The sequence below is a fragment of the Eschscholzia californica genome, unplaced genomic scaffold (assembly GCF_041429995.1).
Source record: "Eschscholzia californica isolate CP2 unplaced genomic scaffold, dmEscCali1.0.p SCAF_4, whole genome shotgun sequence".
In the NCBI taxonomy this organism is placed as follows: domain Eukaryota; kingdom Viridiplantae; phylum Streptophyta; class Magnoliopsida; order Ranunculales; family Papaveraceae; genus Eschscholzia; species Eschscholzia californica.
In genome coordinates, this window is record NW_028238461.1 from 53,182,880 (window position 1) to 53,203,473 (window position 20,594).

The following is a 20,594-nucleotide window of genomic DNA, read 5'->3' on the forward strand; positions in this document are numbered from 1 at the left end:
ACCAGACACACTATTCACATCCTCAAACATGTCCCTGATTGATGTTTGGTAAGGGAGCGGCGAAAAACACCATCTAAAAATGTTGGTCAATTTCTTTTGACTACAAACATATGTTGACACCCGCTGAAATTTTTGTACATGGATCAATCCATCCAAAAATCACGAACTAGGTTCGGACCTAGGCCGGTCCTTGGAGTTAAGACCCGTACCCAGACGGACAGTATCAAGGCGGTTTAGTGACTGTCGGCCTCCTGGAACGTCATGGCTAAACTGTGGTGCACCTGTCTTCAATGACCTAACAACTACACCTAGTCACCTGTACACGTGCAAAGATTCCAATCAACTAAGTGACGTCATCTTGGGTGTATAAATAATGGAAACATTGAGTTGATTCTTTGGCAAAAATTAAGAGACCATCTGAAATCTGAAAAAATGGAGTGCGTTGATCGACTTCAAGAAATCAAGAACTTCGACGATTCCAAGATCGGAGTCAAAGGTCTTCTTGACTCAGGTATCACTTCTATCCCTCAAATTTTCGTTCACCCACTCGGAACTCTCTCAGATCTAAAACCACGATCACCTACATCAACCAAACAAATCCCGATCGTTGATTTCTCCGACTTGAATTCTTACCATCGACGGCTTGAAATCGTTGATAAAATAAGAGAAGCTTCTTCTACTTGGGGTTTCTTCCAAATCATTAACCATGGAATCTCAAAGACTATAATGGATGAAGCAATCTCGTCCGTTCGATTGTTTCATGAACTACCGGCTGAGGTAAAAAGGATTCACTACGGGAGAGGTGAAAATGTGTGCTATATGAGTAACTCTGATATCTACCTATCAGAAGCTGCCAGCTGGAGAGATACTCTAAAGATAATACTAGGACCGGGCCCACTTGAAGTAGAAAAGATTCCTAAAGTGTGTAGGGACCAATTGGTGAAGTGGGCCCAACATGCAAAATCACTTGGTGGGACATTACTGGAGTTGATGTGTGAAGGATTGGGTGTGAGATCAGGATTGTTGAATGAGATGGGATGTACTGAATCAAATATAATGCTTGGTCAGTTTTATCCATGTTGTCCTCAGCCTGATCGGACGGTTGGGATTGTTCCACATACAGATCAGAGCATAATAACGATGTTAATTCAAGATCAAATAGGTGGGTTGCAAGTTAAGCATGGAGAGGAATGGGTTAATGTTAAGCCAATCGAAGGATCTATCACCATCAACGTCGGAGACTTTCTGCAGGTCAGTTCTCTCTCTCTCACCTCACTCCATTTTTCTCTATAGAAAATTTTTGAACATGAAAAGCTTTTGTTAAACAATCTAATTTGACCAAATTGATTCAGTAAATTGACCACGGTAATTATGATGGTGAGAAATATGTCCTTATAAAATAGGAGAAATTACCATATCCTCTTTTTTTTTTTTTTTTTTGAAAACCATATCCTCTTGCCGAAGCAACAACTTAATTTTGTGTCATTGAACTTGGCCCCTTTTATAGGAATACCTATTTGGCTGGCATATTGGGACATCTCCAAAAAGGTTACGTCTCACACATTGTGTTCAAAATTGACAAAAGGGTCTCGATGTTTCACAGACGAGACTTATAAATACTCATCTATAAATAAAAATGGTCGAATTTGCAAAACTTGTCATACATTTAATATTTACCCAAAGGAAGCTATTAAAGTGTCTTGCAAGTTTAGACCGTTCATATCCTCGAGAAAGAGTAGTCCCTAGTTGTATGTCACTCTTCTACAAGGGGACTCTACAGTCATTGAAGAGATTACCTCGTGCTACTATTCAATTTGAATAGATAATGCATTTTCGATCACCGAGCTCGAATAAGAGAGTGCTCCCCAATATCCATGATAGGAAGCAAACTTTATTCTCTTCTTTACTTTATCATGTATCTAATGTGATACAAAGCATAGAGGTCTCAATCAATGTAATTAGTTTACAAGCTAGTCATGCGGTTAGAAGTAGCGAACTCCTGAGTACCGAGGGCCAACCAAACGAGAACTTTGGCAAAATAGTGGAGCACTTTAGTTCTAAAACCTCATGACCAGTGTGTCAAACCACCTCAGCGGTCTCACACGGTTGGCCTCTCGTGTCTTCGTGTAGTCAAACATACGCGACAAAATTATTGGTCGGGTACATACATAAAATCTCAAGGTTAGGGCTCATATTTTTGATCCTTACGTTCTACTTCGGCCCCATGAACACGAGCAACCTGCGTTTTACAGTTCGGCCCTTATGTTTCACCTGATTGCAAAACAACCTCTGATTGTGACCTATTACATATTTAGTCCATGTTTTAATCTTACCTTACCTTATTCAGGAACATCCTTTAACAGAAATTTCGTATAACAAAACTCGAGATGCTGCAATACTTCTATAAATGTTAAATTCACGATTATATAATAATCGGAAATATGAACATAAAATAAAGACACGATAATATAACGTGGTTCGGTCGGATAATCATGACCTACATCCACGGAGAATAACTTCTTTATTAATAATCACCACATATAATTGTGGGGTTGATCGGTTACATTGGTCAGACAAGACATAACTCGATGAGTTTGATTCTTAGTAAGCATGTCAATGGATATCTGAATATTCGACATCCGATCCGCATCCGTATTCGAATTTTAAAAGAATATCTGAAGTTTCAGATATCGGATACTGATTCAGATATTCCTTATCGGATATCTGCTTATCGGATTCGGATATGGATACACTAATATTCGATCCGATAAATATCCGTATCCGATAAGTAATATAAAAAAATAATAAAAATTTAAATTTATTCATAATAATATATAAAATGTATAGTTGAGATTTATTATTTAGATCTAATGGTTAAAAATTTATAATTTTGTTAGAGTTTCGGATATTATCCGATATCCGTTAATATTATCTGATTCGGATATTGATTTATAATATCCGTCGGATAATTATCAGATATCGAATAGCTTATCGGATTGGATACATGTATGCTTATATCCGATCCGATAAACTACCGTTTACAGGCCCAATTCCTAGAAACCTCTCCTATTTATAGATAACTTATGGTTTAGGGTTTCTTAGTTTCTGATTACTAAACTAGGAAATAATATAAAATCTAACTATTATTACTATAAAATAGTTACAAGAGATATTCTGAATATATTATACTTAATATAATATATTCTGAATATATTATACTTACTATTACATATCTTCAAATATCTTCACATATCTTCAAATATATTTTGAATTCTTTTTTATTCTCGGATCTCGTCTTCTCAATCCGTCACACACACATACACGTGTGGCACACGTCTTCTCGATCCGTCACACACACATACACGTTGTGATGATCAATATCTTGTCGTATAAATACGTCAAGTATGAACTTAATGAGTGACAACAAATAATTTGTTGTGTTTAAGATTGACAAGTAAAACATTGCCTAATAAGTGTCAACAAAATAATATTGTTGCGCCGTTGAGAATCGACAAGAAAATTATTATTGGATTGCCAAAAAATATTGGAAAATTAACAACCAAAAAAGATGGTGGTGTGAAAATGTCAAAGTCACGGGTATAATTCCGGAAGAAAACTCAAAATAGATGAAACAAGTCTAACTTGGAGAAAAATAAAAAAACATCATAAAGTATGATTTTGAAAAAGTCACGACTGAATCCGGAATTAAAGATCAAAATAGAGATATTTTACTCGTTGAAGAGATAATCTATCGCTCTATTAGGTGAAAGGAAGTTCCAAAATTATAACTTAAAAATGAATAAAAGTTATCATAGACAAAGTGTGACATGGAAATATTACGGATGAATACGTAGTCAAAATAGAGATATTCTATTCGTGGTAAGAAAATACCAAAATATAATTGGTAAGAAAGGGAAGTTATCATAAGAAAATTATGATTATGAAAATTTCGCGGGTTGAATTCCGGAATTAAAAGTCAAAATAGGAATTCTCTCTCCGTTGAAGGGAAAGTACAAAATTTTGGTAGAGAAAAGACGTCATATACGAAGTATGATGTCGGAAATGTGACGGGTGAGTCTGGAAAGAAAAATAGATGGAATTAATCTATTAAGTGTCACAAATAGAATAGAAAGTGACAGAAAAAGCGTGCCGCAACTAGAAAAAGTTGGATATAAGTGACAGTAGAGGTCTGTCACATAAGAATTTTTCAACAGTTGAAAACTGTCGCAATTGACTGTCACGAAACAGTGATATGTGAAACTGTCGCAAATAAGTAATTTGGGGTAATGTAGAAACTTATAAATTAGGGTTTTTCAAAACTGTGACAATTGACTGTCACGAAACAGTGTTACGTGTCAACTATATAAATTTATATCTCCGATTATTATATAATCGTGAATTTAACAATAAAGTTGGTATACTTAAACCACTGATCTAGAAAAACCATTATTTGAATCTTACTATTTTCATAAATATAATTTTGGAGTTTGATGATCAGATAATATCGAATGACAAGTATAAGAGTGCGGAGCATCGCGTACTGGCGAATGGGTCGTCGGAGCCAAGAATATCAATTCCTATTTTTTGTCACCCAACTCGTACGAGGGAAGAAGATTCTAATGAAATTTATGGTCCATTGCCGGAGCTTCTGTCACTTGAAAACCCACCTCGTTACCGTAATTTTACACTGACAGAGTTCTGGAAACAAGCCACATGTAGATCATTGTGTAGGAAAAATTTGATTAATGGATTTAAAATTGTGAGGGATAAGTGAGAAAATGAATTACTATCGAAAGTGATGCTACCTTTATAAGTAGATGAATGAAGTACTACTAATAAAGTAAATTGAGGGATTTTTTTCCCCAATTTTATGTAGTCATTTATGCCTAATCTTATTAATGAAATCACTTTATGAGCATATTTTGAGCTTGATATAATAGTGGTAAATCTGGTTGACCTAATAAAGCATACACTGAGAGACGGAGTTGACAAGCAATACGAAATTTAAATTTATTAATAGTAGTGCATAATAACTTGATTCAATAAAAAAAAATCAACCACAATACGTACGACAATTTAAAAAATTAATCAATTTGAAGACCCTCCCCGATGTTGATATTCATCTTGGCATCCTTCATCGTCCATGCTTTCAGATTATCAACATTAACAGTCTCAGTACCGTTATTGAACAAGTATAAATGAGCCTTTTCCCCCACGGCTAGTGTTGGATAAACCCTTGATGTAATGCATGTTTTCCCTTCGGCACCAAAGCTCTCCACGACCGATCTATCAATCTGCAAATATAGGACAAGAGCATAAATGTATTTCATTTGAAAGTTGTAACCAAATTATGAAGAGAAGTTATGAAGAGGATTGGAAAAACATACCAAGCTCCTTAGAGAAAGCTTCCCATCACTCAAATCTACATCTACAAAACCCCCATAAGATGGTTTATGCAGATCTTCTTTTAAAGATGATTTTTTATCACCAGAGCACATAAGTACTTTATACTTGTTTTGAGCTTTGAAAACTCTAAAGAAAACTGCCGTGTATTCCTCTAAATTGCTAGAAGCCAAAGTGAATAAACCGAAAGGACCAATAGAACCTTGAACACTAGCATTCTTTTCACCACAGAGCCATTCCATATCGGTCCAAGTTGGATCAAATTCCTCTGCATTTTCCAAACTTGGCAATTGGAATGTAACTTCAACATCTGCCTGTGCAGCTGTTATTCCTTCAACTTCAACTAGACTACCCTTTGGGAGAGGTATTTGTTTCAACTGGACTTCATCTGCTCTAAGAGTTTCGAGTTCTTCAATGGGCCACTGGAGTAGTTGTCTTCCGTTTCCGTCAAGCCATAAAGTCCTTGGAATTGCCTGTAAATCATACAAAATTATCATGACACTGTACAAACTGAAAAAACAGAAAACCTGTACCACAACTTACTTGAATACCAGCCCAGCCTTTTGAAATAGAATCTTCCGTTGTATCGGATTCGTTAGTCCATCCCCACAAGACCCTTCTATTTTTCGACGAATCGAAAAATGATTTAGATGCATAAAATTTTCCACAATCAAGCCTTAGGGCAGTTGAATCAAGAGGCGAAGAATTATCAGGTACATATCGGTCCTCATTAGGGAAATACTGACCAACCGCGTAGTGTTCAGATACCGTTGTTAAAAGACTAACTTTCAAAACATGCTTTAAGCCGTTCCCATCCACCGAAGTGTCTAATCCTTCCTTCCCTGTCAACGATACAGGAAAGAAATCTGGACACTCCCACATACCTGACCCAGATACAGAATGTAACGGGTTTTCGGCTTGGGCCCATGAAACAAAATCTTTACTCTTGTATAGAAGTGCTACTCCTCCGTTATCTATCATACTACCTATTAACATCCTCCAAAGGCCATCTTTACCCAACCAGGCAGTCGTTGGATCACGGACCCAAGTCGCACTAATCTCATCGGTCGGTACAATAACTGGATTATAATGGGGCTTTGTCCATTCTCTAAGATAAGGGTCGGATAAGTCCTTGGGTACTGCAACGTTCTGCACTTGATGGTTGTTTGAGTCAATGCCTGTGTAAAGTATGACGGGTACATTGCCTGCTGGGAGGATGGTTACAGATCCTGACCAACAACCGTTAATATCGAAGGATTCTGAAGGGAAAAGGGCCGTCTCAAGTGGCATCCAATTGATTAGATCTGTTGATACAGAATGTCCCCAAACAAGTTTTTCTTGCCATACTGAAGCTGTGGGGTTGTACTGGTAGAAAAAATGGTAGATTCCATTGTAGTACATTGGCCCTGTTTGCATGACTTGAAGTGATTAGCCATTATCATTAATTTATTACATTGAAAGATAAGACTACAAACTTTCAATGAGAAAAACAAACAAAAAATGTGAAGATGATGGATTAAAGAAAGATGGTAAAAAGTTTAATAAACTTACCATTTGGATCTGTTAGTTTTTGCAGGAATTTGAACATCACCCAACAATAAGAACAAAGAAATGAAATAGTTAGACATCATGAAAGGTAGAAAGTAAAAGGAGATATAGAGAACAAATTAGAGTGAATATCGGTTAATGGTCATTCGATGTTGAGACGACAAATGATTGATTGTTTCTCTCGTATTACCCAACTATAAGCTCATCTCTAATTGTTGAGTATTTATGGATACAAAGAGAAACAAGTAAATTTCAAGGTACGTTTTCTCGAAAATTGTTAGTCCCGAAAAACATTTCTTTGAAAATGAAAAAACGGGGTTTGAAAAAAATGTTGTTTTTGAAATAAACACTTTTCTGAAAAAAAAAAAAGTGCTTTTACATAATCATTTTTGTAATTATTCCAGGGACACAAATTGGTTGATATCTAATAAACAATTTATTATGCAACTAAATTTACTACTTAGCTAATGATAGGAAATGTTTGGGTATTAGAGTTAAGTAGTTAATTACCATTGAGCCAGTTTTTAGGAGGTCTAAAGTGAAAACTTGGTTTTAGAAGATCCCCAACTTCATCTGATGCCACAATTTTTGATGATGGTGTTGCCATTAAAAAACCACTTTCTCTAGAGAGATAGAGAGAGAGGGAGAGAGGTCTATTTAAATCTTTAGATGACAATTTTTTAAGCAAGTCTTTTAAGTCAATTAATTTGTTAATAATAATTATAAGTGCCATTAAAGAACCACTTTCTCTAGTGAGATAGAGATAGAGAGAGTTTAATTAAAACTTAGATGACAATTTTTTTAAGCAAGTCTTTTAAGTCAATTAATTTGTTTTAAAAATGAATAATTATAAGTTCTTAGCTGCATCGATCAGAAGGAATTGGTGTTAGTCAACTATTAGTGCCTACCCACTAACCCACCAATTATCATTTTTTTCCTAATTAAGAAATATCTATTCAGTTTACAGAATCCAAGTCATTCTAAACTATGACTTTTAATTTAAAATTTAGTTACGCAATCAAATATAAGTAGGGAGATTTTAAAAGGCCTCCCCGTTTTTGTTAAAAGGCCTCCCCATGATTTCGTTGACTTAGTAAAAATCATTTGACTTAGCTTGGTTAAAGGGCCCCCCTCTTTGAATGGGTGAAAAAACCCCCCTTTAAAGGTGTATTTCACCCACATTTTCTCTCCTCCATCTCATTTTCTCTCTCTGCCACATCATCTGACCACGCCACATCATCATCTTCTCCGGCAGGGTCGCCGGCCGGCCAAACTTCCGGCCGGCGACCGGCCAAACTTCCGGCCGGCGACCGGCCAAACTTCCGGCCGGCGACCTTCAAATTTTTTTTTTTTTTTTATTCTCTCTCTCTCTCTCTAAAAACAATTTTTTTTTTTTTTTTTTTTAAACTCTCTCTCTCTATAGATCTAGAGAGAGAGAGAGAGAGAGCAGATCCATTGAAGGTCTGCGAACAGACCTTCAATGGATCTGTTCGCAGACCTCCAAAGGGTCTGCGAACAGACCTTCAAAAGGTCTGTTCGCAGACCTCTAATGGGTCTGCGAGCAGATCCATTGGATCTGCTCTCTCTCTCTTTCTAGATCTGTAGAGAGAGAGAGAGAGTTTAAAAAAAAAAAAAAAAAAAAAATTTGTTCTTAGAGAGAGAGAGAGAATAAAAAAAAAATATATATTTTGAAGCTCGCCGGCCGGAAGTTTGGCCGGCCGGCCGGCGACCCTGCCGGAGAAGATGATGATGTGGCGTGGTCAACATCACCAGTCTTGGGTTAAGTTTGACCTAACGGCGTTAACTTTGCCGTTAGGTCAAATATTGATGAAGGAGGTGCTCTTTTGTAGGGGGGGCCTATAACCAAATGGGTTATAATGAGGGGCGCTTTTAGCGGGGAGGCCTTTTAACAAAAACGGGGGGGCCTTTTAAAATTTCCAATATAAGTATTAGACGTGACGTCGAAAAGCAATTTTCGGTTATTTTCTTGATGATGAAGAATCAATGATCAGATGATGAATTTTACTTATGAAATTCAATGAAACAAATCCTCCAAAAAAATTTTGAAAGCCACTGTAACGTTCAAGTCTAGGATGTTTTTTCAGTGTAAGGAAAATGCTTATACAGGCTTGGTTGATTGGTCGTGTTGACCTGGTTTGTCGTAATAGCTTACCTCTAGGCCATAACAGGTTGAAGCACCCAGGAAACTCGTGTCGACTTCGTGGGATTCGCCTCCATGATGACTTTAGGAAAGATGTCCACGTGTAAACTTCATCAATCTGCTGACTTATTGACTTCCTTGGTGAAAGCTCCCTATTCAAATAATTTACAGCGTTATTTCCTTTTTGGCCCCCAGTTTGTGACCAGCTTCTTTTTTGACCTCATATTTTTTGTGAATTCAAAATTACCCCCTTTGTTCTGAAACCGTCAGTTAACTTTAACTTTTAATCTATTTCTTTCCACAATTACCCTTATCATTCTCCTCTTTTTTCTTCTTCTCTTCCTCTCTCTATTTACCAAATCCATAGGAATAATTGTTGAGAATCTGAAGGAGGAATATAAATCATCCATCATCATTCGTATGAATCAATATATAAATAAGAAAACTATTAAATCTCTCTATCTTTAGTTTACGAAGAACAAATAAAGGTTAAAGAAATTACTTTCAAAAGTAGCCACATAAAAACTCAAATTAGGTATTTAGAGAAAAGTTTTATAAAATCAACTCAAGCAATCTGTAAACAAAACAAAGACATTTGAAGTAAATATTATGTTCTTATCATTAAGAGTGATATAGGGTTTAGGGAGGAGTTACCCAACAAGAATCTATAGGTCTAAATTTTAAGTTCTTGAAAAGTTCTTGTGGCATCATCATCCCATTTTGTGGTATTCCTCCTCCTTTATGCATCATCATCCCAATAAGTGGCATGTCTTCTTTAGGCATCATCAGTGAGGTCCTCCTCCTTGACCATCATTATCCATCATGGGTTTAACATAGATCTTATTGATGGAATGATTAGAATCATCAGACTCATCATCATCATCTTCAAAATCTTTACCATCAAAATCTTCATCATCTTCTTCTTCGTCCAAATCAAACTTTATTGATTTTTTGTTTTTCATCAAATTTAGTGGTAGTTTTGTTATGGATTCTTCCCATTCATTAGATCTTTCAATCTTTCGACCTTCCCATGTTCTGAAACTATACTTGTAGTATAAACTCCTAAAATCCAAAACAAACCCAAATCAGAAATCAAGATTTCAAGATGACCCAGGGAAAAAAATCTCAAATACCCCATTAAAGAATGGTGAAGGATAATCAAATTTTAGGTTGGTTCTATAACTAAATAGAAAAAAAGGGAAATAATAAATGTACCGTCAATTTTCTGCAATAGTTTTTTCACTTTAAGAACACAAGTCCGCAACCACAAAAAGAGGGCCAAATTTGAATATACGAAAAAAAGGAGTCATTAAGAAAGCTGATCACAAACTAAGGGGTCAAAAAGAAAATATCTCTAATTTATAGCAATAATTAGGATAGTTTAGTCATTTTTCTTTAATGACTTTTTAGTCTTTTGTCTTTAGTACATATTTATCTATTTGTTATCATCTAAACCTAACTACAACCAACGAAATCCTAGCTTACCTTGAAGGTTTCTCTCTTCCTCAATCTTCTTCTCTTTGCATATTGTTGCTTTTTTTGTTGAGAATAACAGAACAACTAATTACATCAAATTAGAACGAGTAAGAAAATTTGGAAAAGTGTTCCACATTCGCGATTGGCGGTGTTGTCTTCCCCATTTTGCAAGAGTGTCTGCTTGATTATTTCTGCTTCTCGGGATGTAAGTGAAGATGGTGCTCGAGAGTTTGTTTTTGAGGTCGCCGATCGCTTGGGTGTGTTTGTTTTTGAGCGTCTGCTTGATTATTGCATATTGTTGTTTGGTATTGATTTCTACACGCACAACACGAGTCTCCCTCACTCTTTAGTTGAAAGTAAAAAAACTAAAAGACTAGAAGAGTTTCTTATTTTTATTCAAGTGTCACGGATCATGGTTAGTGGCATATATTTTAGGCCAGCGCTTTGGGGAAAGCTAAATAGTTTCCGGGGTGTGAAGACTTGGTCAAAAATTGGTCAAATTTGTTTGACAATTTTATTTAGGGGGAAAGCAAAATAGCTTCTTCACCTCACCTCTCTCTCTCTCTCTCCACCTCACTTCTCTCTCTCCACCTCATCGTCTTCTCCGTCGAAGGTTGCCGGCCGAAAAATTTTCCGGCCGGCGACCATGAACAAAAAAAAAGTAAAAATTTTTTCACTCTCTCTCTCTCTCTCTAGAAACTCCGGCGAAGGGGTTTCCCCTCGCCGGAGTTCCGGTCTGTTGAAGAACAGACCAGAACTGGTATGTTGAAGAACATACCGATCTGGTGTGTTCTTCAACAAACCGATCTGGTGTGTTCTTCAACAGACCGGAACTCCGGCGAAGGGAAACCGTTTCTAGAGAGAGAGAGAGAGAGTGAATTTTTTTTTTTTTTTTCATGGTCGCCGGCCGGAAAATTTTTCGGCCGGCGACCTTCGACGGAGAAGACGATGAGGTGGAGAGAGAAGTGAGGTGGAGAGAGAGAAGTGAGGTGGAGTGTTTTTTTTTCTCCCCTTAAAATTTATTTCCCCGGAAAATTTCAAAAATTCTACATATTCCCTTTAAAATTTCACACCCCGGAAACTATTTAGCTTTCCCCAAAGCGCTGGCCATATTTTATGTAGGACTCACTTATGCCTAATCTGATTGATCAAATCATTTTATGAGTATATTTTGACTTTGACATGATAGTGGTAGATCTGGGTAATTCAACTCTAATAAAGCATATGCTGAGAGGCAGAGTTGATCACAAGTAAGGCGAAATTTAAAGTTACTAAAAGTAGTGCATATAATTACTTAATTCCATCCGAAAAACTCAACCACAATACGACAATCTCAAACATTAATCAATTTCAAGACCCTCCCCGATGTTGATATTCATCTTGGCATCCTTCATCGTCCATGCTTTCAATTTATCAACATTAACAGTCTCAGTACCGTTATTAAACAAGTATAAATGAGCCTCTTCCCCCGCGGCTAGTGTTGGATAAACCCTCGATGTAATGCATGTTTTCCCTTTGGCACCGAAGCTCTCCACCACCGATCTATCGATCTGCAAATATAACACAAGAGCACAATGTACTTCATTTGAAAGTCGAAACCAAATCATTAAAACAACTTATGAAGAGGATTGAAAACCATACCAAGCTCCTTAGAGAAAGCTTCCCATCACTCAAATCTGCATCTACAAAACCCCCATAAGAGGGTTTATATAGATCTTGTTTTAAAGATGACCTTTTACCACCGGAGCACATAAGCACTATATGCTTGTTTTGAGCTTTGAAAACTCTAAAGAAAACTGCAGTGTATTCCTCTAAATTGTTAGAAGCCAAAGTTAATAAACCGAAAGGTCCAACATCACCTTCAAAACTGGCATTCTTTTCGCCACAGAGCCATTCCGTATCGGTCCAAGTTGGATCAAATTCCTCTGCATTTTCCAAACTTGGCAATTGGAATGTTACTTCAACATCTGCCTGTGCAGCTGTTATTCCTTCAACTTCAACTAGACTACCCTTTGGGAGAGGTATTTGTTTCAACTGGACTTCATCTGCTCTAAGAGTTTCGAGTTCTTCAATGGGCCATTGAAGTAGTTGTCTTCCGTTTCGGTCAAGCCATAAAGTCCTCGGAATTGCCTGTAAATCATATACAAGTTTTCATGACATTGTATAAACGAAAAAAAAATAAAAAATGGTACTATAGCTTACCTGAATACCAGCCCAGCCTTTTGCAATAGAATCTGACTTTGTATCGGATTCGTTAGTCCATCCCCACAAGACCCTTCTGTTTTTTGATGAATCGAAAAATGATTTAGATGCATAAAGTTTTCCATAATCAAGTCTTAGGCCGGTTGAATCGACAGGCGAAGTATTATCAGGTACATATCGATCCTCATTAGGGAAATACTGACCAACCGTGTAGTGTTCAAACAACGTATTGAAAAGGCTAACTTTCAAAACATGCTTTAAGCCGTTCCCATTAACCGAAGTGTCTAATCCTTCCTTCCCCGTCAACGATACAGGAAAGAAATCAGGACACTCCCACATACCGGACCCGGGTACAGAATGTAAAGGGTATTCAGCTTGAGCCCACGAGACGAAATCTTTACTCTTGTATAGAAGTACTACTCCTCTATTATCTATCATACTACCTATTAACACTCTCCAAAGCCCATCTTGGCCTAACCAGGCAGTTGTCGGATCCCGGAACCAAGTTCCATTAATCCCATTGGTCGGTACAATAACTGGATTATAATCGGGCTTTGTCCATTCTCTAAGATAAGGGTCCGATAAGTTCTTCGGTACTGCAACGTTCTGCACTTGATGGTTGTTTGAATCAATGCCTGTGTAAAGTATAACAGGTACATTGCCTTGGAGAATCGTTATAGATCCGGACCAACACCCATTAATATCGTAGGATGCTGAAGGGAAAAGGGCAGGGTCGAGTTGTATCCAATTGATCAAATCTGTTGATACAGAATGTGCCCACACAATGCTTTGTTCCCAAATTGGAGCTTTGGGATTGTATTGGTAGAAAAGATGGTAGATTCCATTATAGTACATTGGCCCTGTTTTTCATGATTTGAAGTCACATTGAAAGATAAGACTACTAACTTTCAATTAGGAAAACAAAAACAAGAAATGTGAAGATGATTGATAAAAGAAATATGGTAAAAAGTTTAGACACATCAACTTACCATTTGGGTCTGTTAGTTTTTTGCAGGAATTTGAATGCCATCCAATAACAAGAACAAAGAAAAGAAAGTAGTTAGATATTATGAAAGATGTAAAATAAGATTGAGAGTGAATATCGTGTTAGAAAATTAAATTTTAATAGTGCGGAAGTTACATACCTTCAGCCATTGTTGATTAAGTTAATTGAACTGCAAGATAAAAGCCTGGAAGTCTTCTAACCCCAATCCTCTCCGTAAGTTTGTTGTTTTGTTTTGATGGAGAGACACAAGCATTAATATAGGAGGGGTTAGGGACCTTCAGTTATGAAACTACCCCCACTTCTTTTCCATCGAAGAAGGGGGTAGTGGGTTGGTTATTGTAACCAACTTTATCTCCCAAATATTCCTAATACCCACGTAAGCAAGCATTTACTGAATACAAATCAGTAAATTGGTCAAAGCCAAGATAGAGGGAAATTAGGAATGTGGGCCACCCTTAGTCTCTAACAAGAGACGTGTCCAACATTCTCCCACTTGGCCCACATGCTATATTTCTTAAGTACATGGGTGATGGACTGTATGGCCAAACAAACACTTAGATTGGGATATCACTCATTCTTAATTAAAGAACATATCACACGAATCATAGCGGTCACATTCTGATAAGTGAATGCTTCCTTCCATGTATTACAATGCATTATGCTCTCTAACTAAGTACTTGATGAGCATAACTTCCGAATGAGTAATTTCTGACAAAATTACTCAGGTCCTCCTTTAATATCACAATGGATATAAGATGGTTATTCTTTATGTGCACGAATAAAACTATTTATTCAAAATAACCGAACACCTTAAATAGTCAAAGAAAGTACATGTCAAGCATTACATAAGTTAACAAAGACCCATACGCTCCACATGATCTAAGAACACTTGTGCCGGCAACGCCTTAGTCATGGGATCCGCAATCATTAACTTAGTACTGATATGCTCAATGGCCACCGCATGTTCCTTAACTTTATCTCTGACAAGAAGGTACTTTATGTCGATATGCTTACTTCTGCTTCCACTCTTATTGTTTTTAGAGAAGAAAACCGCAGCAGAATTATCACAAAGGATCTTTAATGGTCTCTCTATAGTATCGACAATTTTGAGACCTGAAACAAAGTTTCTCAACCATATTGCTTGTGTCGTTGCTTCATAGCATGCAATAAACTCTGCCTCTATAGTAGATGTTGCGAGGATGGTCTGTTTGGTACTTCTCCAAGATATAGCTCCTCCAGCAAAAAGAAAGATATATCCCGAAGTAGATTTTCTTGAATCCACGCATCCCGCAAAATCTGAATCCGAATATCCAACCAGCTCCAGATGGTCAGTATATCCGTAGGTCAGTCTGTAGTCCTTAGTTCCTTGCAGATATCTCATAACTCTTTTCACAGCCTTCCAATGTTCTTTCCCGGGATTGCTTTGGTATCTTCCTAGCAGTCCCACCACGAAAGCAAGATCAGGTCTTGTGCAGACCTGTGCATATAAAAGGCTGCCTACTGCTGATGCATATGGAATGTCTTTCATCTCCCCCTGTTCCAATGCATTCTGTGGACATTGACTTAAAGTCAATTTTTCCCCTTTAGCGATTGGCGCTACAAGTGTTGCACAGTTATGCATCCTGAATCTTTCCAAAATTCTTTCGATGTAGGCTTTCTGAGATAATCCTAAGGATCTTTTAGATCTATCTCTGTGAATCTCTATGCCTATGACATAAGAGGCTTCACCTAAATCCTTCATCTCAAAATTCTGAGAAAGAAATTCCTTAGTCTCATGTAGCAATCCCAAATCACTAGTTGCAAGTAAAATATCATCTACATATAGGACTAAAAATATGTATTTGCTCCCACTGACCTTAAGGTATATACATTGATCGACAATGTTTTCTGTAAAACCAAAAGAGGTTATAACATTGTGAAACTTTAAATACCATTGGCGGGATGCCTGTTTTAGTCCATAAATAGATTTCCTGAGCTTGCAGACTAAATGGTGATCGTTTTCGTCACGAAAACCCTCGGGTTGAACCATGTATACCTCCTCTCCCAAATGACCATTAAGGAATGCTGTCTTAACGTCCATTTGGTGTAGCTCTAGATCGAAATGAGCTACTAAAGCCATAATAATCCGCAATGAATCCTTCTTAGAAACTGGAGAGAAGGTTTCATGGTAGTCTATGCCTTCCTTCTGAGTGTAACCTTTAGCTACAAGTCTAGCTTTATATCGTTCGACGTTTCCGGAAGAGTCTCTTTTGGTTTTATAAACCCATTTGCAGCCAATGGCCTTAGACCCTTTCGGTAACTCAACGAGATCCCAGACTTGATTTTTAGCCATAGATTCCATTTCTTCCATCATGGCATCATACCAAAGTGCAGATTTTTCTCCATTTATGGCTTCTGAAAATGAATTTGGGTCACGTTTAGGCCCAATGTCAAAATCAGACTCTTGGAGATATACCAGATAATCGCTAGAAATAGCTGGTTTTCTTGTTCTTGAGGATCTCCTTAGAACCACATCTTCATGCTTAATTTGTGGAACAGGTTCTTGTGGGATTTGTTCTTCATGAACCGGTTGCTCTAAAGTTGGTTGTTGTGCAATTATGTCAGGTTGACTTCTTTGCACAATGACCAAATCTCTAGTATCCACAGGCAACTCAGGTTCCTCTCGTGTTTCCTCAAATTCTATCAGTCGAGGAATATCACTCCCACTTGAATCAAAATCCTCAAAGAACTTAGCATTTCTAGCCTCAACTATTCTTTGGGAATGTAAAGGACAATAAAACCTAAATCCCTTAGAGTTAACTGCATAGCCAATGAAATACCCACTGGTTGTCCTTGGATCTAATTTCTTTATGTGAGGATTGTAAATTCTCACTTCTGCAGGACAACCCCATATGTGCAAATGACTTAAACTCGGTTTCCATCCGTTCCATAATTCAAATGGTGTCTTAGGAACGACCTTAGATGGAACTCTGGTTAATATGTACACTGCGGTTTTCAAGGCTTCACTCCATAAGGATAAAGGAAGATTAGTGTTACTAATCATGCTCCTCACCATGTCCATAAGAGTTCGGTTCCTCCTTTCGGCTACACCATTTTGTTGTGGTGTGCCAGGCATTGTATATTGAGCAACAATGCCTTCTTCCTCAAGGAACCTAGCAAATGGACCAGGCATCTGACCATTTTCTGTGTACCTTCCATAATACTCCCCGCCTCTATCAGACCTTACAATCTTTATTTTCATGTCCTTTTGTTTTTCTACTTCTGCTTTAAAACTTTTGAAAGCATCAAAAGCTTCAGCTTTATCAAACAGAAGATAAAGGTACATGAATCTTGTATGGTCGTCAATGAAGGAGATAAAATATCTTTGACCGTTGAGACATGGGGCAGGAAAAGGTCCACATATGTCAGTGTGTATGATCTCGAGGATCTGAGAACTCCTTTTGGCACCCTTAGAGGTCTTGTTTGTCTGCTTTCCCTTTATGCAGTCCACACAAGTACCAAAATCAGTAAAATCAAGAGTTTTTAAAACTCCATCTTTCACTAATCTCTTTACACGCTCAATGGAGATGTGACCTAATCTCCTGTGCCATAATGTAGAGGAGTTCTCATCGATCCTATTACGTTTAATACCAACATCTGCATGCATATTTAAGTAATTATGCTCGAAAGTGGGGTCTAGATCAATTTTGTACAAACCATCAATTAAAGTTCCACCACCAACAGAAAAATTATTTTTCACAATACGAAAACATGGTTTCTTAAATAAAAATTCATAATCAACATCTGCAAGTTTTGAAACAGAAATCAAGTTTCTAGAAAAAGATGGAACATAGAAAACATTGTTTAAATCTAACACAAAGCCGGTTTTCAAAATGAATCTAAAAGTCCCCACAGCTTCGACTTGAGACCGCATCCGGTTTCCGGAATAGATGCCAACCTCATTTCCTTTCGGCTTCCTTAGGTCCAGAAAGCCCTGCATGGTATTAACAATATGAATCGTAGAACCAGAGTCAATCCACCAAGTATTAGTTGGGGCATCAACAAAAAACGATTCATGACATACACAAGATATGAGATTACCTTTCCTCTCAAGCCAGTTCTTATACTTCAGGCAATCTTTCTTTTCGTGTCCAGCCTTTCTGCAGAAGAAACATTTCACCCGTTTGCCATGATGCTTTAATGGCATAGTTTCTTTGTTCTGCACATTCTTGACACGTTTGCCCTTCTTGGTACTTCCTTTAGCATGAGAAACAAAATGGGCACTTTCAAATTTCTCATTTTTCATCCTCTCTTCCTCTTGAACACACATGGTCAGAAGTTCATTGATTGACCAATTTTCCTTATGTGTGTTGTAGGAGATTTTGAAAGGCCCATATTCTTTAGGAAGAGAGTTAAGTACCAAATGAACTAAAAATGACTCAGGAATCTCAACTTTAAGGGGTTTCAGCTGAGCAGCAATGTCCCTCATCCCCATAATGTGCTCACGCACTCCTTTAGAATAGTCAAAAGTTTTGTCTGAAAGTCTCTTCATTAGGGTGCTGGCTTGTGCCTTATCTGAGTGAACAAATTGTTCCTCAACCGCTTTGAGAAAGTCTTTTGCGTGAGGGCAATCAGGTATTGAACCCCGAATACTCTTATTCACGCGGGACTTAATGAGCATCAAACTTAGGCGATTAGATCGCTCCCACCGCTCATAGTCCAACCTTTCCTGAGGCGTACTTGATTCCGTGGGGACGGGTGGTGCATCCACACGAAGCGCCAAATCCAAGTCCATACACCCCAAAGTGAAGAGAACACTGTCTTTCCAATCCGAGAAATTATCACCACATAAAATAGGAATACGGGAAGTATCATTCATAAAAGCAGTAGAAATAGCTGCAAAAGAAACATTCATGCTATGAAATATGTAACTTTATTCTAAATCAACCAATGTCAATTTAGTAGTAAATTATAACCTTCCTGTGGGCAGAGGCTACAACCGCATAAGAATTTACTATAATTTATTAATAAGACTAGTATAATAAAATATTAAACCCGTAAAATTTTCATACCTGTGGGCATAGAAAATTCACATTTGATATTTTATTTTACTATCTTATTCCAATATAATTTTACAAAATAATTATCTCCCTGTGGGGCAAAATAATTATTTATCAAAAATTACATTGCAATTGGAATGTCATTTTAACTTGATGCGATAAAATAGAATTTTCTATCGCACATTCACATATTTCAAGATGCTATGGCTACTCTTAAAATATGTAATGCCCAAATAAATGACAATATTTCCATATCATGAACTAGTCCTCATGTCCATAGTGTAGGTTGTATTTATATATGTATGTATTGAACAAATTGACTTCATACCCAATCTTTAAGGCATATAACTCAATCAAATACAACTACTAATAAATTTGACTAATCATTAACATCTCTAGCATAATATATTTCAAGCATGTTTATCATTTGATCAAGAAGAGATGTTAAATAATAGAAGCAAAATCAATACTTCAACAACAAAATATTAGTCGGTACCCACTTCTCACAAAATTAATTTATACGGCAATGAAACCAGTGGAAAAAGTCAACAGGAACTATATATTAGGTTCATACATGTTAGATAGAGAGAGAGACAAATGGTCTCCATAAATCATGTATATCACATGCCCAAAAGGAGTATTATTGAAGTTTCTCTCTCCATATATGTTGCTCCATTCAGTTATTATAATGAGAGAGATTCAGTTATTATAATGAGAGAGGAAAAGTAACATATGAATTTGTTACTCTAATTCTTATATTTCCTCTTTTTACTTGGTCAAACGGTATTGTTTCTCGTTCTATACCCATTATGAATCCGTTTGACAAATATAATGCCTAAAATTTAAAACAAAAAAAATTTAGAGAGAGAGAGGAGAGAGAATTTTTTTTTTTTTTTTAAGTTTGAAGGTGGCCGGATAAGAAAGGGGTGAGTAGGAGAGAGAGAGAGAGGAGAGTTGGAGAGAGAGAGAGGTGAATTGGAGAGAGAGAGAGAGAGGGGTGAGGTGTTGGGAGAGATGAGGTAGAGAGAGAGAGAGGGGTGAGGTGGAAATAATTTTTTTATTGTTTTAAATTTAGAATTAAGAAGGGTAGTAATGACATTTATCTTAAAATAGGGGGTCATATTTGAATTTACGAAAAAAAAGGGCCATAAAGGAAGCTGGTCACAAAGTAGGGGGTCATATAGGAATTAACTCTTTTTTTATTAGTAAGAAAGATAAAGAGTTATAAGGAGGGAAAACGAGATATTTAATATATAATTTCTTTTTATCTTTTTCTCCTCGTGTTTGAAGTTGTTATTTCATCTAGTATTTCCTTTTCCTCTCGAAAAAGACGAGACTCCTTTGCAGAAAGGGAATAGTTATTTGTTAGCGAGTCTCATTTGTCCCCGCCCCTCTCTCTCTTTCTCCTTCCTCAAACTATTATCTGCTGTACTCTTGAAATTAGTACACCTATCCAATATACTTGATACGTATATGTTTTATGATTTTACGAGCAAATAAATCAAAGGGTACTTTTAAAAGTGCCCCCTCAAAGTGTTATTGGCGCCCTTCTGAAGGGAAACTGAGATTTTGAAGGAACGGGGCGCCAATAACACTTTAAGGATGCGCCTTAAAATTACCCTAAATTAAAAACCAAAACAATTTATCTTCAATTTCACATTTTAATTAAGTTGTGAATGATGAGTTGTTGACAATTCTGAATACTCAAAGCCTTGTTGAGTACTAACTTAGTAAAATTTATTAGGAGTTTGACAATCTA

General features: G+C 37.0%; 3 protein-coding genes across 5 annotated transcripts; 1 reads left to right on the top strand and 2 right to left on the bottom strand.

Annotated features, from left to right (window-relative positions):
• Positions 1-253: 253 nt before the first annotated feature.
• LOC147546088 (1-aminocyclopropane-1-carboxylate oxidase homolog 4-like) lies at positions 254-4,918 on the top strand. Its single transcript, XM_086636505.1, has 2 exons — positions 254-1,251; positions 4,499-4,918. The coding sequence occupies exons 1-2, from the start codon at positions 433-435 to the stop codon at positions 4,772-4,774; spliced, it is 1,095 nt and encodes a 364-aa protein (XP_086492631.1). The 5' UTR covers positions 254-432; the 3' UTR covers positions 4,775-4,918.
• A 67-nt stretch (positions 4,919-4,985) lies between these two features.
• On the bottom strand, positions 4,986-7,631 carry LOC147546089 (beta-fructofuranosidase, insoluble isoenzyme 1-like). Of its 3 annotated transcripts, none has more exons than XM_086636506.1 (4): positions 7,462-7,631; positions 5,947-6,821; positions 5,388-5,876; positions 4,986-5,294 (listed from the first exon to the last, which is right to left on the bottom strand). In XM_086636506.1, exons 1-4 carry the CDS (start codon positions 7,556-7,558, stop codon positions 5,085-5,087), a joined length of 1,671 nt encoding a protein of 556 aa, XP_086492632.1. In that variant the 5' UTR covers positions 7,559-7,631; the 3' UTR covers positions 4,986-5,084. The 3 variants fall into 3 exon arrangements, with proteins under 3 accessions (XP_086492632.1, XP_086492633.1, XP_086492634.1); XM_086636507.1 differs by having other exon boundaries at positions 5,947-6,809; positions 7,462-7,585; XM_086636508.1 differs by having other exon boundaries at positions 5,947-6,809; positions 6,955-7,578.
• A 4,268-nt stretch (positions 7,632-11,899) lies between these two features.
• On the bottom strand, positions 11,900-13,645 carry LOC147546090 (beta-fructofuranosidase, insoluble isoenzyme 1-like). The gene is made up of 3 exons (XM_086634249.1): positions 12,791-13,645; positions 12,230-12,718; positions 11,900-12,138 (listed from the first exon to the last, which is right to left on the bottom strand). Exons 1-3 carry the CDS (start codon positions 13,643-13,645, stop codon positions 11,929-11,931), a joined length of 1,554 nt encoding a protein of 517 aa, XP_086490375.1. The 3' UTR covers positions 11,900-11,928.
• Positions 13,646-20,594: the final 6,949 nt, after the last annotated feature.